This window comes from Trichomycterus rosablanca, chromosome 8 (assembly GCF_030014385.1).
Source record: "Trichomycterus rosablanca isolate fTriRos1 chromosome 8, fTriRos1.hap1, whole genome shotgun sequence".
Classification (NCBI taxonomy): Eukaryota; Metazoa; Chordata; class Actinopteri; order Siluriformes; family Trichomycteridae; genus Trichomycterus; species Trichomycterus rosablanca.
This window is the reverse complement of record NC_085995.1, coordinates 32,481,881-32,498,297: the sequence shown is the minus strand read 5'-3', so window position 1 is coordinate 32,498,297 and position 16,417 is coordinate 32,481,881. Positions and strand designations below refer to the sequence as shown.

At 37.2% G+C, this 16,417-nt stretch overlaps 1 protein-coding gene across 2 annotated transcripts in view; it reads left to right on the top strand.

Moving 5' to 3' along the window:
- The window catches only part of met (MET proto-oncogene, receptor tyrosine kinase), a 56,015-nt gene that overhangs the window by 18,867 nt on the left and 20,731 nt on the right, over window positions 1-16,417 (top strand). For both annotated transcript variants that reach the window (XM_063000746.1, XM_063000745.1), the window contains exons 3-10: window positions 84-275; window positions 4,304-4,438; window positions 5,800-5,979; window positions 6,632-6,792; window positions 7,836-7,938; window positions 8,291-8,427; window positions 8,628-8,792; window positions 9,502-9,607. In XM_063000746.1, the coding sequence (XP_062856816.1) occupies window positions 84-275; window positions 4,304-4,438; window positions 5,800-5,979; window positions 6,632-6,792; window positions 7,836-7,938; window positions 8,291-8,427; window positions 8,628-8,792; window positions 9,502-9,607 (1,179 nt within the window). The remainder of the gene's footprint in view (window positions 1-83; window positions 276-4,303; window positions 4,439-5,799; window positions 5,980-6,631; window positions 6,793-7,835; window positions 7,939-8,290; window positions 8,428-8,627; window positions 8,793-9,501; window positions 9,608-16,417) is intronic.

Genomic DNA, 16,417 nt, shown 5'->3' with positions numbered 1-16,417 from the left:
TGTTAGGTAATCAATGTGTCCTTTAACTTGTGCATAAGAGCATGCAACGGTTGTCTAACAGATTGGTGTTTGATATTTTTCAGAGCTCATATGCTGACTCATTTGGCTGCGGGAAACATGAAAAGGGCTACAGGTTGGAGGTTACAAGGACACATCCCCGTAAAGACTGGTTCAATGGCCGCTTTAGAAATGTTCTTCTCACCTCCATTGCTGTCATGCCTGTGCAGGAGCACACGGTTGCTACACTGGGGACTGCAGATGGAAGAGTCATTCAGGTGAGGAGAAAGACTAACAGATAAAAAGATAGAAATTCCACAATATAATAATCTTTTTGCACCTCTATGCAATAGACTAACTAAACAGAAAAATGGATATGAGAGTACTGTAAAAGTATTGGGACACTTCTTTAAGTAAAAATTCTTTCTGAAATCTGTTTTCCTGAAATCTACATACCTGAAATCTAAGGGTTATATTTTGTTATCATGTAATTTTACAGCTTAACCCTTTATTATTTATTGTTAGAAGTTTTTAAAATTATTCTCTAACTATTGATTGTTGTGTGTATTAAAATTACAATACATTGCGTTACTACATCACATGCAGACAATAACTATAGCCAGTAGCCATTATTATCAGTTAATCATTAGCATTAATAATGTTTTCTTACTCAGAGCACTGTAGTTTATTTTCCTGCTTTCTTCATCCGCATTTACATTATTAAAACTAATGGAATAGATTATTATAGGTTACTTTTACACTTTTGCATAATATATGTCCCCCCTGCAAGGGATTTACGCCCCGTCCAGGTTATTCCAACCTTATCCCCAGTGTAACCTGGTAAAACTGGCCCCACTGCAACCCTGACCAAGATAAAGCAGTTTAAGAATGAATAAAATAATAAATATAAAGTATATATGTTAATATTCACATGAATGGCAACAGGCATTAAAATTTTATATTAATTAATCATGACAGGCAAAAATACAAAAATATGCAGTATTACATAAAGACATCTTTATAATACAAAATATGTATTACAGTATTAATTAAGGTTTGCAAAAGAGAATTAAATACACAGAATAAAAATAGATTTTAATTTCTAATCTGTTGCAGTGAACACCAGAAAATCTATAAAGATAATAATAATATCCTGTTGTCATATTGTTCCATCATATGTAGGACTTTAAAATGACTCTGATGACAGGTATGGTACATGTTTGTGTCAAGGGCTTTAATTTCCCAAAATCATTCCCATATCAAAACTCAAAGGCTCTCCAAATATTAGCTAGAATCGTACAGTGGCCAGTATTATTTCCTCTTTTCATTGTGTATGCTGTTAATGGGCAGGATGCTGTTACGTGACCAGTAAAAATGGCCTGGAAATATTTGCAGCTTACAGTGCCAGGCTGGAGTTTAGTTCTTTTCCTGTTGCTCCACAATTAGATCTAACCTGCACTACCTTAGTGAAAAGGCCCACCAATTACTCATCTGGTCAAATAAATATACTTAGTTATTACTGACAGAATGGGCTGTACTGTAATCTACAGGGTTTAAGTAAATGCCACTGCCTTTGTTAGGAATGTGATTGATTAGTTGACCACTATTGATTAGCTGACTACTATTTGATTACTATCAGTAAACTATTTATTACCGATTAAATTACAATAATATTTTTATGAACAATATCTGCTAGAGTAATGTTTACATCACATGTACATGTTGTATGCTGCATATCACATACTGGTATAAAGCATATGACATTTACAAAAAATATTTTAGTAAACAAGCTAGGTAGTTTAATTTTAATTTCATTTTCATCAACAACTTTATGAGGGTCAAGGGTGTGGTGGGTCTGGATCTACCCATGTCCACACATTACCTAAATAAGCATCTCATTGTGTATGTTATATATTATGTATATATTATTCAAGGCTGCAATGAGACAGACCCATCAATTATTGACTTGTTGATTGTTGTTGTTTGAACTACCCACCAACTAGCTGATTTAAAAAATACAGTCCTACATCTCTAGTCCATACAAACTCATGTACACAAAATTAAGAAACTGATATTATTTGTTGTTTATGCAAATCCCCCCCCCCCCCCCTTTAGAACTTGGATGCATATTATGTAACTTGATAAGAGTTTCTGAGAAATGAGTAGCGTAGAGAGAGGGTGACAGCTGCACAGAAATGTAGTGGAGCTGTAGAGCGGAGCGTTAATAGTAAGCACCGGCCTCCGTTGACACGTCCTCACGCAACATTTTCTTAAAACTCATGCAGCTGTCGTTCATTCTCTTTTTTTCTTTTCTTTTTTTTTGTTTTACATTTTTTCCCAATGCTTTTTCCTTCCTCTTTTGTCTCAATGTGGAGGCCTGGGAATGGGCAAGCAGTTGCCCAGCTGTCCCACTCAAGGACCATGAAAGATAGAGAATGGGGGAGAGAAAAAGAATAGACTGGACTGGTTAATTCCTAGTCTGCTAAAAATGCTAAACATTTGGTTTCCTCCGGGAGCTCCGGTTTCCTCCTACAGTCCAAAGACGTGCAAGTGAGGTGAATTGGAGATAAAAAAAAAAAATTGTCCATGACTGTGTTTGATGTTAAACTTGTGAACTGATGAATCTTGTGTAATGAGTAACTACCGTTTCTGTGATGAATGTAACCAGTGTGTAAAACATGACGTTAAAAACCTAATAAGTAAATAACTGATGACTAGATCAAATCCACATTCTAATAGTCTTCTGAGCATGTGTTTTAACAGAAAGGATACACTAAGGACATCTGAACTCTTGTACAAAGGAATTGACATGATCAATGATAAAAATGTGCTTACTGGCTTTTAGTTATGTCAAATTCTGAAACGTGTCACTTAATTTTATTTTAATTCATTTTTGCATTTTACCACTGCTTTATCCTGGTCAGAGGATTGACCCCTGATCAGTGGGTCTGGTTTTCCTGGTACAAATCCACAGTGGGGCCTTAGACACCCCTCCTCTAGACATAGCCAATCATGTGTAAATGTAGATGTCCACCTGGCCAATAGCACCACTGGGGGTTCAAACCTTGGGTCCCAGTGGTAGTGGGCTATTGTAATTTTGTATGGCTGAAATTGCAGACAATTGGTCAAAGCCCTGTAATGTATGCCCTGTCCAGTATCTTGCACCCAGTGTTTCCTGATGGAACTAGACCCGCCATGACCCTGGCCAGTATAAAGCGGTTGATGAAAATATAATTAAATATAATATATAGTTGTGTCTAACTTTTCACTGATCCACAGCATTCTTTTACAGAAATGTTTATTAATGGCCTATTTTCTCTTTCTGTACAAACACCAAGCTGACTCTCTTTCAAAGCAGCAAGCATTGTTTGCACTGCCATATGGATTAAATGCTAACACAGTACCCTCCTGAGTCAGAATTACTTACAAAAAATGCCTCTAGAACATACTTTCTGCACAGTTATAGAAAGTATCAAACACAATTTCTTTATCAGCACATGCTTTGTACAGATAAAACTCACCACACACCACCATATACTCAGCCCAGGTGTGTGAAAAAAACAAGCCGCATATACCTTCTATTACCAGAGCACACGCTACAATGCTCTATTCAGTATGAGGCTACCTTAGACGCCTATAATTGCAGCCTAACCATGGATGATAAATGTAAATCCAGGTGTGTGAAGATAGAACTAGTGTTCTGACACCTCCCAACATGCCACATCAGCAGCAGCCGTTCCATCTTCTCTTACTCCAGGCTATGGCTTTTGTCTGCTTCTACTATCAGCCACAGTCGTCATGCTGTAATCTGTCGTCTTTCCCTGAAGGAAGGAGAAACAGACGGTATTACAAGATCCAGAGCAAACGAAACCCCCCCCCAACACACACACACACACTTTTTAACAATGACTCTGTATTACACAACTTTTGGATTCTGCTTCTTCTCTGAGGAAAACTTCAGTCTAAGCTGTAGTTTTACTTCTTACAACCTACTTATGGAGATTTAATGTGCATTTCTGACTTAGCCTGAGATGAAATACGTATTTGTTTTGTGTCCAAAAAACAGTGCACAATAATTAAACTATATCTTATGAACTACAATGTTAAATATATATGCCTAAATAACAACTTTCTATTTACAACCATCAACAAAAATGACTCATCTTTAGTTCCGTCGTCAAATCTACATAACATAGCATGCAGTCATTTACTATAAATAGGTAACATTTAGCATTAAGTCCATTATTCTTTACAACAGCCCTTGATGTAGGAGGTCACCCGTATTGTTTGTTTGCATCTTATGCAGGTGGTGGTTTCCCGATTTGGTAACACAGAGCCTCATGTGGACTTCCTTTTGGACACGCACCCCGTGTCATCAGAAGTAGCAGTGCTGTCTGCACAGAGCTCAGACGCCTCCTTACTGCTGGTCACTGGAAATAAGGTAAAAAGATCTTTAATATTTGAAACATGTATAAGGGATACAGAGTTTTCTTACTGGTAATGTGTCACTGTGACATTTGAAAACAGCAAAATGGTGCTATCGGAAAGGCAGTGCTTAACACGGTGGCTGAGCCACATTTACTCAGCTACAATGAATCCAAATAATTTTTGTCCTACCTAATTTACAGCCGTGAAAATCGTTTCACAGACCGTGACATGAGCTGTTTTCCGTGTAATATGCAATTTGCTGTGAAATTCAAACCTCAAGGTTTGTGTTTTCATCTGTCTAGCGTTCAAGTGCCTCACTGGTTAATTTGAGGCGGTCCTGGCAATCCTACAGCAATTCAATTAGCAATCGGTTAGTAAAATGTCCAAGATGTCGAAGTCCAAAGCAGCTAAAAACACTACTTGGGTAACTGAGATTGGAAAACTCTCAACCAGTTCTGTGAATGCAGAGGGGATGTGTGTAAAAACACGGACGAGACAGAGCCTCGCACCGTCGCTTAATAGCTTTCATTTATTCTATCATTCAATTTATGAGTTTCATTTAATGACTGTTGTAAAATGTGGCACTTTCCTTAAAATGCGTGCAATCTGTGAATTTTGAGAAATGAGGTCTATTAAATTAATTACGTTTTCCTGTGAATTTAGAAGGGCTCTACATATTGATAATTGGGAATCTATGTTACTTTGAGATATCACAAGCAGAGATATCTACTATCCCTGTAAACAAGTGTCACCTGCCATAATAAAAGCTTTGGTAGCCTTTTGTCACTGAGAACAGCATGAACAAGACTTTTTACAGACAAAAACATAGAAACTCACTCATTACTTTTCCATCAATACTTTTAGGCATACTGCAATAGAGCCTTATCCACAATTCTAGCGAAAGTTAGAAGACACATTTTTGTTTCTAGTTAGGGAGGTAAGATTGTACACAGGGGGGATGAGAGTTATGGGGAAAGAGGAAAGGAAGGCCAAAGAGGAGGTGTATGGATGCAGTAAGGGAGAACATGCAGGTAGTTGGTGTGACAGAGGAAGATGTTCAGGATGTTTTGTGGTAAGCCTTTACTGAAGCAACCGAAAAAGAAGAAGACTGGTAGCTAAATAGTTTTTTTGGCTAACTAACAGGATAAGCATGGAGTTACATTATATTAGCTTATGTTTAAACATTGCTCTGTTAATTTTGTGTGTCATTAGTCTAGTATTATCATTTAGATAAAGATAAAACTACATGTTGAGCTCAAGTAATTCCAAAGGGTCTATTAACCTATTTTTTGTCTGTTTATGCTACTGTTAATATGATAATTTATAGAGAAGAAAAGTATATATCACAATTTTCTGGATCTTTTTTTCTGATAGGTATCCAAGGTTCCTGTTATCGGGCCCGGATGTGAGCAGTTAATAAACTGTAGCTCATGTCTACTCTCTCCTGCCTTCATGGGCTGTGGATGGTGCAGGAACAGCAAACTCTGCTCTCGCTCACCTCAGTGCACTGATTCCCACTGGAGCCAAGGTTCCTGCCCCCTTTTAATTTCTGAGGTAACTGTCCTTTTTGACCACAAACAGGATTGCCATTGATACAAGGCAGACAGCAGCAATAAGATAATAGAATAAGTGCTTTCGAAGGAAGCCGACCACAAACTAAACTCTGACCTTTATTGATCTGATTCTTTTAAACACTATGTATTTTGACCGCTGATGCAATTAAGAACTTTAGCCCCATTTTAAAGATTCTAATTTATTGGTAATATGATGACATACTCATTTGTTGATCTAAGTTTATGTGTACATTGATGTCCTAGCTGTGAGAGGACAGTGTAAGCACCTGTAGAGTATAAAATAAAGTATAAAATTGGGTCAAATTGGGGGCTGTTCATACAGGGATCAGTTTCATGTGCAGTCATGCACTGATCTCCATTATTCACCATTTCTGGGTTAGCGTGTTAGACTGCTGCGCCAACAGAGAACTCCAATAGCATTGTTTTCAACCTCTTTTACAAAGAACAAAAACACTGGGAACAACAAACAGTTTATTTAGTTTGGTGACCACTGTGACATCTCACTGCTCTTGTACTACTCACACTGCGAAACAAATCAGATGGTGGCATTCAGCCTTTTATTTTATACCATGTTGGACTGAAAATAATCAATACAAACAATGTTTGTTTTTTCCTTTTTTTGCTTTCTCTAGATCTTTCCTGCCACTGCACCACTGAGAGGCCACACTAACATCACAATTTGTGGCAAGAACTTCGGATTTAGTAAGAAAGATCGATTTGACTCCAAGAATATTGAGATTGATGTGGCTGGAGCAAAATGCAGATTGAACAAGAAGGAAAGTAGCAGTCATCGGTGAGTCACTTGGGAGAGAATTGTTTTAGGAAAACGAACTCTAATCTGTTTTCACCATAATTAACAATTCTTTACATATTCTGTGAGTTCAGCTGCTTCACTCTATTAAACACTGAGGGAATCTCTGTAGGCATTGCACTTGGGACACTCAGAGTTATCATGTCATTACTTAAGTTTTAATGGAAATTATTTACTAATAGGTTGGGGCATTTAATAAAAATGAGATTTCTAGTTGCTTATTGAATGGAGAAATATGTTCTGTTAGCATGGTTTCTCACAGTCAAGCAAATATGTGGTCTAAGTAGAACACTTCAATTTTAATTGAAATGCACTGATTCCCATGTTTTTTAGGTCAATTTAAGGATCTGAGTTCAGTGTATGAGATGATAAGTGGTGGGTGGATAATTCATATCCTAACAAAATAGATTTAGTTAATAAATTACATATTTTTATTTTATTTTATTATATATTGGTTTTAAATATTTTATTATATATTTTTAATTCAGTGGAATCCTCATTTTGTAAACCTACGTCATCTATGGCTATGGTAGATCAGTTAATTTCCTTCATAGGCATTATTAAATCCATCTTTAGGTGAGCACTGCTTCTAAACTTTTTATTAGTGTGATTACAATAAATTACAAGTCATACTATTGTTATTTAAAAGTTTTTTTTTGCTATTGTTATTATTCCACCCATTATAAGACCTGTTCATCTTTGTTCTTCTGCAGTTTTTAAGATATCAACACTGTTTCAACTCTAAAACTTTATTTATCTAATTATTTGTTGTGCAGTTTGTCCTTGCAACACACAGACATCAAACCTTCCACACAAACATTTCTGCCTGCAGGTCTCTCCACAGCCGCCCTATTGTTTCAAAATAACGGGAAACTTTGCTGAAAGAATAGCTCCTGTGTGGCTTGTGTATAATAGTACAGTCGTTATGAACAAATTAGTCTGTGCTAATAATCTGCTTACACCATACAAACTGCAGCCTGTTTATTGTCAAAAGTTGTGGAAGATGCTTTTGTCCTTGTGTTTAGGTTGGTCTGTGGGCTAGATCATGTGAACGTGTCCAATTCCGATCACTGGGTCAGGGTACGCAGCGGAGAGGAAGAGGGACAGAATAAGGACTTCTTGTTTGTGGTAAGCATTTATCCACTATTCATGTTTTATAAATCCACTTTATTATTTTAAATTACATTGTTTAGTCAGCAAGTGCTCGGGTGGTGCCGTGGTCTGTTACACTAGCCTACCTACTGTTACACAGACATGATTGTTCTTTTCTGAAGGGGGGATGTCCAAAGCCTTGCGATGGATTGGCACCCTGTCCAGGGTATTTATGCCCTGTGCCCAGTGCTCCCCTGGATGAAGTGCTAATGAAAATGAAATTAAATGTTTAATTACCTCAACATTTTTGTTTAGTAAACAGTTTATGTTGTTTTACTGATGCACTGGTACCAGGCCTTATATCAGTTGATGATTTTTGCCCAAGCAGAACCCTGTTATTAAAGAAATCTTTCCTGAGTTTGGGCCCAGATCTGGAGGAACCATAATGACCATTAGGGGTTCATACTTAAACAGCGGGAACTCCCAGAAGGCGACAATTGGAGGTGCCGTCTGTGTGATTCAGAGGTGATTCAAAACACTGTGAACTTAATCATAATACACAATTGTCTTTGTTTAGTTGTTAGTTGTTTAGTTGTTCTTACTTTTTATCATATTCTTACTAAAGTCAACGTCTGTAAAGTCATTATTCTGTGTGTTTGTTTGTGTGTGTGTTTGTTTGTGTGTGTGTGTGTGTGTGTGTGTGTGTGTGTGCTTTTTGTCCACAGAGCATCTGCCACTATGTTGACATGTCAGACTCCATCTCAAGACTCACCTTCCCAACACAAGGTGCAGGTGAATATCGATGGAGTGAATTACAAAGCTCCTGCCAACTACACCTATAACGAGGACCCGCTCATCCACAGTGTCCAGCCCACACGCTCCTTTATCAGGTCTGTCTTACATATCACTTATATTTCACATGACCCACAGTGCTGTATTAACATTGACAAATGAATGTCCCACTGTTACTGTGTCCACTGTTGCAAACATATGTTTAGAATATTTAGAAAGCTTGATGAGTGTATGAGTTATGATAATGTGTGTTTACAGTTTATGCCCTGTGCCTTAGTGTAACCACTTTTTTGGCTCAAAATGCATCTGAAATTAACAGCTGATTTGCCAAGGCTAGGAGTAATTGTGCAAAATGATACCGGTTATAAAACTGGATCGGGGGTCAAATAAAAAGCATGAGATGCGCTAGAGCAGAGAAGGAAAGGGTTCAGATTATTTGCTGCAAAGATAGAAGTGAGAATGATAAAGGATAGCAAGAACTGACCATAATTTTAAAGGAAACAGGTGGACAATTGGCTGATAGAAACAGGTTTATAGAGGAAATTTAATACAGATTATAGATGTGATAGTAATTTACAGATTAGACAAAAAACTCCAGGGGTAAATAAAGAGAAGAAACGAGCAAAGACAGAATGAGAAGGAGAGTGAATGAACCGTAAGGAGGATAAGGAGAAGTGAATGATTTGGGCACTGGGAGGTATTAGAAGTCTGTTATGCTGGCAGGTGGTGTGTATGTGTATAAAAGTGTGCTTCTGACAGCAGGTCTGTTAATTCTGTTAGTGTGTGTGTATGTGTGTGTATGTACAGCGGAGGCAGCACAGTGATAGCATCTGGTGTCTACCTTCACTCAGCCATGCAACCTCAGATGGTCCTCAGCGGCCCCCGGTTCACCAAAGACAAAGAGGTTTATGTGGTAAGTTCATATAAATGTACCCAACCACTATCCAGCATACATATCACACAGATGTTAGACTTATTAATGTCACTGTAGGGGTAATAAAGCAAAAAACAAGGTGCCGAAGGTATGGATGTAAAGAGGAAATGGAAAATACATGCCTCAGGCTACATCTAGCCATCACATCTGTGTGAAAGTCAGTCTGTTTAATCAACAGTGTTTCTCTTTTATTACCACTGTACACATTTCAAATAAAGAGTTTTGAGCTGTAAAAACAAATCATCTAAATATGAGAGACTTGAAATATGAGATATATGAAAGAACACATAATATCTTGTATGTTATGTCAGCATTAAAGTAAGTAAAATACTACAAAACAAAAAAAAGGTAAATTCCCAGTAACAACTAGTGAAAATGCACAATAGCACTGTTTATATAAACAGATCAAAAGAGGATTTAAACTGATTCAATGGCCTTGCTTACAATGCAGTACTGGAAACTGAAAACTATCAATCTTAACACATCATTTAAATAATAGACCAAAAACACACAGATTTTAAACCATTCCTCTTTTCCATTTTGCTGCTTTACTATAGCTGTTATGATGTCATAATTTCTGATCTTATGATTATTAAAATGGCTATACTTTTAAACCTAAAAATTACTTATTAAACCTATAATTGCTAATAAAAAACCATGCAGTATTATCTTTATTATACAACATGTTACAAATAATGACATGCAGTAAAAATGTACCAGAGTGCAGTGAGTATTCAGACCAGAGTGCAATATAAATATTTCATTTTTTATATTATATATAAGATCATATATATAAGTTAATCAGATGCTCATGATCCCCTTACACTGGACAAATATCAGACAGAATGTCAATACAAATAAAAACACTGGGAAAGTAGTGATTTAGAATTGCTCCTCAGCTGTTGCACTGTAAATTCTACACATTAAGCAGTGTGGAGTTTGATACTCCCATACTAAACTTTAAAGAACAACTGTTGTATTGTGTATGTGCTACTTTATTGAAGGAGCAAGGGGGGTTGATTTTCCGGTTTTAACTCTGACTTGTACAAAATCAGCCTCAGTCACGTAACATGAGCAGATCTGTCATGCGTTACTGTTGAGGTCCGTTCGGCAATAGCGGAAACAGAAATGCGGTTTTGGGTTTTGAGTTTCGGGCCGTATGGAATAGAGCTTGGTTATGGTTGATGACAGGACTTCTATGTATGTGAAAAGAAGCTTCCTAATATAAAAACACAGGAAAAGCTTTTAAGACAAAATTTAATAAAGAGCCCTGTTGAGTTTTAAACCCCCAGAAAAATAAGTGGGGAAAATCTCAAGAGCTTTCTTGATATCTTCAACTGCAATTTCAGCTATATCCAGGGCTCAGCCGGTCCTGGCGTTCCCATCAAGATGAAAGACGATTTTACACGCTACAGCTTGTTGCTAAATGCATCATTTAAAAGGAAGAGAACTTAAATAGTTTTGCAGTCAGTGCGGGCAGGAGCAGGGACAACAAAGACAATACTGTAATCCCAAAAAATACCCCAATAACGTTAATTACATAAAATAGTCTTGATTTCATTTTAAAAATAAATGATTTTAATCTCAAGCCTTTTTAATTTTTTGTAAATGATGTACTTAAATAATAAATTATCAATATATAAACATTTACATAAGTGAATCTTTATGAATCATATTAAAGGTTTACAGGGTTCTTAACAGTTCTATGTAGTATTTTTTAAATAAAAGAACAGCATGATGATGCAGTAGAAAAAATAGTAGAGTCCAGTATTTATTATATTATATCTGCAGCATGTCTGGAACTCTTTAACTTTAATCTACTGTGTAAAACATCTACATGATGGATGATACTGGTATTAAATGTACTTCCGCACTTAGTAATTGTATTTTTAAAAAAGAGACTTTTGTATTTCATTTTATTTTCATGTTTTACCACTGCTTCATCCTGGTCAGGGTCAAGGCAGGTCCGACTCAACTGGAACCAATGAGCACAATGCTTCTACTCATCCCAGACAGGATACCAGTCCATTGCAGGCCCTTTTCCACTCCCATAGCCCCCTTTTTCCTCAGACACAGCAAATGATGTCTTTATGTAGATACCTGACAGGCTGACAGCACCTCTGGGGACCTAAACCATATATCCTAGCAATGGTGGTCTAGATAATTTACTGCCGCACAACCTGAGCATCCTGGCTGATTCAGTATAAATAAATTATTATTTTAGTATTTTAGGCCATTTTAAATACTAAAGTTCATTTTGGCTAAAAAGTGTACACTATCATAAATATGCAATCGAAACTGTTTGATATGCAAATGTATAACTTAACAAGTGTACACTACAAACAAGTTTCAGATTTCTTCTGTATTCAAAGATTCAAATCTTCTGTCTGATTTTTGTGAATATATATTTTATATAAAATAGTGTTACCAGAGTGGTTGGGGGCTACACTTCCAGAAAATGATCTGAGAATCCGTAATGTTGTGGTCAGTTTGCATCTGTTGGTGTTGCAAGTGTTTTCTTATGTTGAAAGTTTTATGCAACTTGAGCATCCTGCCTGATTCAGTATAAATAAATTATTATTTTAGTATTTTAGGCCATTTTGGCTGAGAGTGTACACTATCATAAATATGCAATCGAAATCGAAAACTGTTTGATATGCAAATGTATGACTGTCCCATTAATCTGGCAATTCTAGCTACAGAATGATCTTATTTTTGATAATTAAGTCAATGTTAGTAATAGAAAACTGTGATGGATTATTTTGACAGTCTGCATTAATTGCTAGGAATGCCACTATGCAAATTGAAAGAAATGCAGATTAAAACTTTCCTAATAAAATCTCACGTGTCTACCTGTGACACTTGTAAGCTAGTTAGCCATAAATAGCAGCATGACAAATTACCATTCTGATACTGTACATGAACAAGTCTCAGATTTCTTCTGTATTCAAAGATTCAAATCTTCTGTCTGATTTTTGTGAATATATATTTTATATATAAAATAGTGTAACCAGGGTAGTTGAGGGCTACACTTCAAGAAAATGATCTGAGAATCCGTAACGTTATGGTCAGTTTGCATCTGTTGGTGTTGTAAGTGTTTTCTTACATTGACAGTTTTACGCATTCTGACAAAGTTTCTCATATAATTCTCCTGAAGACTATGAAAGCTGTCGGCTTAAATCTGAGATGTCTCAGTATCTGTTTCTTTTTGCCTCTTTTTTCGGCAGCTGTTACCCAACCACAAATCCATTTGAGAGATGTAATCATTTCCACAATAAATCACTGATTTTGTCAAAGAGAAAGCCAATGCAGGCCGTCTGTGTGCAACATGTTGTACCAGAATGAGTCTGGTAAGTCCAATCACAATTTTTTCTCACCTAAACCAGTACATTGAGGAATTTGTTCTTCAACAAAGAATAATGAAAATGGTTTTGAAGATACTTGTTTCAGCCATACTACAGCCTAAATCCTCAATATTTTTGTTGGGCAGCACAGTCATGCAGCGCTGCATAGCTCCAAGGACCATTGGTTATTTTTTGCCTCCTCTCACTGCAAATGAAAACTTAGTGAGCTGTCTTGCTGCCCAATACTTACCTAATTAAAGTAGAGAGGATTCTAACTGACATTGAACTTTAGAAGGCAGGTTATTTAGAAGCACTACCCTGGACCCTTGTGTCACTGGCTGTTCCCGCCCCAGCTTGGTTTGTTTGCTTACTAAGCTAACAAACCAAGCATCTGAGACAATACAACCTACTAGCATGCCAGCTAACATCTCCCTCCTTATACTGAAAAGGTATGCATTGTCACTGACAAATCCAAATTTGCAAATAAATTACTTTTTTTTTATTTTTTATTTTTTATTTAGAAATACTTGCATTTGAAAATAAGTCTGCCATATTAGAATTTATTGTGAGAAAAGTTGTGCTGCACTGAATGCTGGGATTGCCTTCACAGGTAAGGAAGCACATTGAGCTCCCTTGTTATTCTGTCAGAATATTGCTTAGAATAAGGCATCTTGGTAAGCAGCATTTTAAGGCATCTTAGAACTTGCTGTCTATGTAGAGAGCTCACTAGGTTTTCAGACAGACCCTTGCTCAAAGGAACTTTACCCAAGTAACATTTACCCTTACCCATCAGGTATAGAATGGGTCATTCAGAAGAGCTCAGTGACTGTCATGGGCTTCCACCTTTCCAACAAGTGAGTTTGTAGATTTTGTACCCTGCTAAAGCTGCTCCACTTATCAGTACGTGCTTTTACTCTAAAGTGGAACAGCAGCTCAGCCATGAAGCCACACAAGCTGACAGAATTGGGTCTTGGGTTTGCAGAGCACATGAAATTCTGTGTCCATATTTTCAGCACTCTAGCAAGTTCTAAACTGCCTCTGGAAACAGAATTAGCACACAAACTATTCTTCCAAAGATTTAAAGATTTGGTTTTCATCATGGAGCTGTTGTACATGTGGTCTAAAGCACAATGCTACTTTGCTTATGTGGAAATGCATTCTGTAAATAAATCTTGTAAATAAAGTGCTTGGAAAATACTACCTCCAGCATAATGTCAGCTCTAAAGTTTGGTGGAGATAGAATTGTCTTTACTAGTTGGGGCTGGGCTGCTTAGTTCCAGTCAAAATAAAATGTTAATTTAAGCTTTATTGTATCTGATTGCATTTCCTTCATGTTTCAGCATGACAGTGTCTCTTGTACAAATCAAGAAATTCCTTATTAAGAAATGTTTTGGTGTGGAAAATTTTCAGAAAGCCCTGACAGCAACCTCATTCAACACCTTTGGGATGAATTGAAACGCATACTGCCAATTAGGTCTTATTAGCCAAAATAGTGTTGTAATTAAAATTGACATAATGATTGATTGCTTAATGAAAGTTAATTCCTGCAGTCATGTTCCAATATTGTGTGGAAATTGTGTGCATATACAAATGGTTTTTCTACACCAAGCATTAGTTGTCTTTTAGTCTTCTGGTTTAGACATGCAGTAAGCACAATGATAATCTGCTGGTTAAAAGCTTCTTTGACAGCAACATGTATTGCTTTTGTGCATATCTGAACTAGTTCTTGGTTTATACAGCAAACATGTCTTGGCTGATCACTTACTTTTCTGGTTAGGCAAAAAATAGTTTTGCTGTAGTTTAAACTGGTCATATTGTTTTGTTTCAGTCATTGCATGGATAAGAAAAGACCTGTCCTTAATGAAAAAAATGTCTTTATGAAAGTGGATTTGTACTGGACTTTGTCTACATTTAAGCTCCACTCAAGGTCATGTTTGTTCGGTGGGGTAGATAAACATGGTACATTAATGGTTCCAACCACACTTCAAATATTTGCTAAGATCTCGCTCTCAGTGGGGAGTTCAGCCACTGCTGTGCTTATTTGTATCTGTAGTAAGTTGTTTTGAGATATTCAGTGCAATCCTGCAGCCACAGCTTCAGAACTCAGAAACAAACATACACACTGCACTCTAATTAAAAAAAAAAAAGAGTGTATAAAATGTTTGCAAACGATCGAATCAAAGGATTAATATATGCTGCCCCAGGGCTGTGTAAACATAGTGAGAAACCAAAACATTTCTTTCAAGTAAGAGTAAAAGATAGATGACAGACATGCTGTGGATAGGCAGAGCTGAGGGGAGTGTATTGTGGACAAAAGGTATCATGGAGACTGGAGAGGATGAGGTCACTCTTGACATCTGCAATGTTTCCAAATGATAACTCACACATTTGAGTAGATCCCTGTTCTCTTCAAGATTATCATTCACATACCAACACTGCTGAAGCTAAACATAAGCAAGTTGGCATTCTTATCTGGTTCCAGAGTGTATTCTTATTTTAATTTAGCATTGTCATAAGCTTTCATCACCTGGATTTATAAAGATTCACATGATGGGATGCTTAATGATAATGCCAAAATGTAAGCACAGTGGTGTTTGTTCTGGCATGAATTTTCATTTTGAAAAGTGTATACGCTTTCAACAAGGCCATGTTTTTATTGTTTATATATAACATACACTGATCAGCCATAACATTAAAACCACCTCCTTGTTTCTACACTCACTGTCCATTTGATCAGCTCCACTTACCATATAGAAGCACTTTGTAGTTCTACAATTACTGACTGTAGTCCATCTCTTTCTCTACATACTTTTTAGCCTGCTTTCACCCTGTTCTTCTATGGTCAGGACCCACACAGGACCACCACAGAGCAGGTATTATTTAGGTGGTGGATGATTCTCAGCACTGCAGTAACAATGACATGGTGGTGGTGTGTTAGTGTGTGTTGTGCTGGTATGAGTGGATCAGACACAGCAGTGCTGCTGGAGTTTTTAAATACCGTGTCCACTCACTGTCCACTCTATTAGACACTCCTACCTAGTTGGTCCACCTTGTAGATGTAAAGTCAGAGATGATCGCTCATCTATTGCTGCTGTTTGAGTCGGTCATCTTCTAGATCTTCATCAGTGGTCACAGGACACTGCCCACGGGCGCTGTTGGCTGGATATGTTTTTGGTTGGTGGACTATTCTCAGTCCAGCAGTGACAGCGAGGTGTTTAAAAACTGCATCAGCATGGCTTTGTCTGATCCACTCATACCAGCACAGCACACACTAACACACCCCCACCATGTCAGTGTCACTGCAGTGCTGAGAATGATCCACCACCCAAATAATACCTGCTCTGTAGTGGTCCTGGGAGAGTCCTGACCATTAAAGAACAGGGTGAAAACAGTGAGTGTAGAAACAAGGAGGTGGTCATAATGTTATGCCTATCTGTGTATGTTG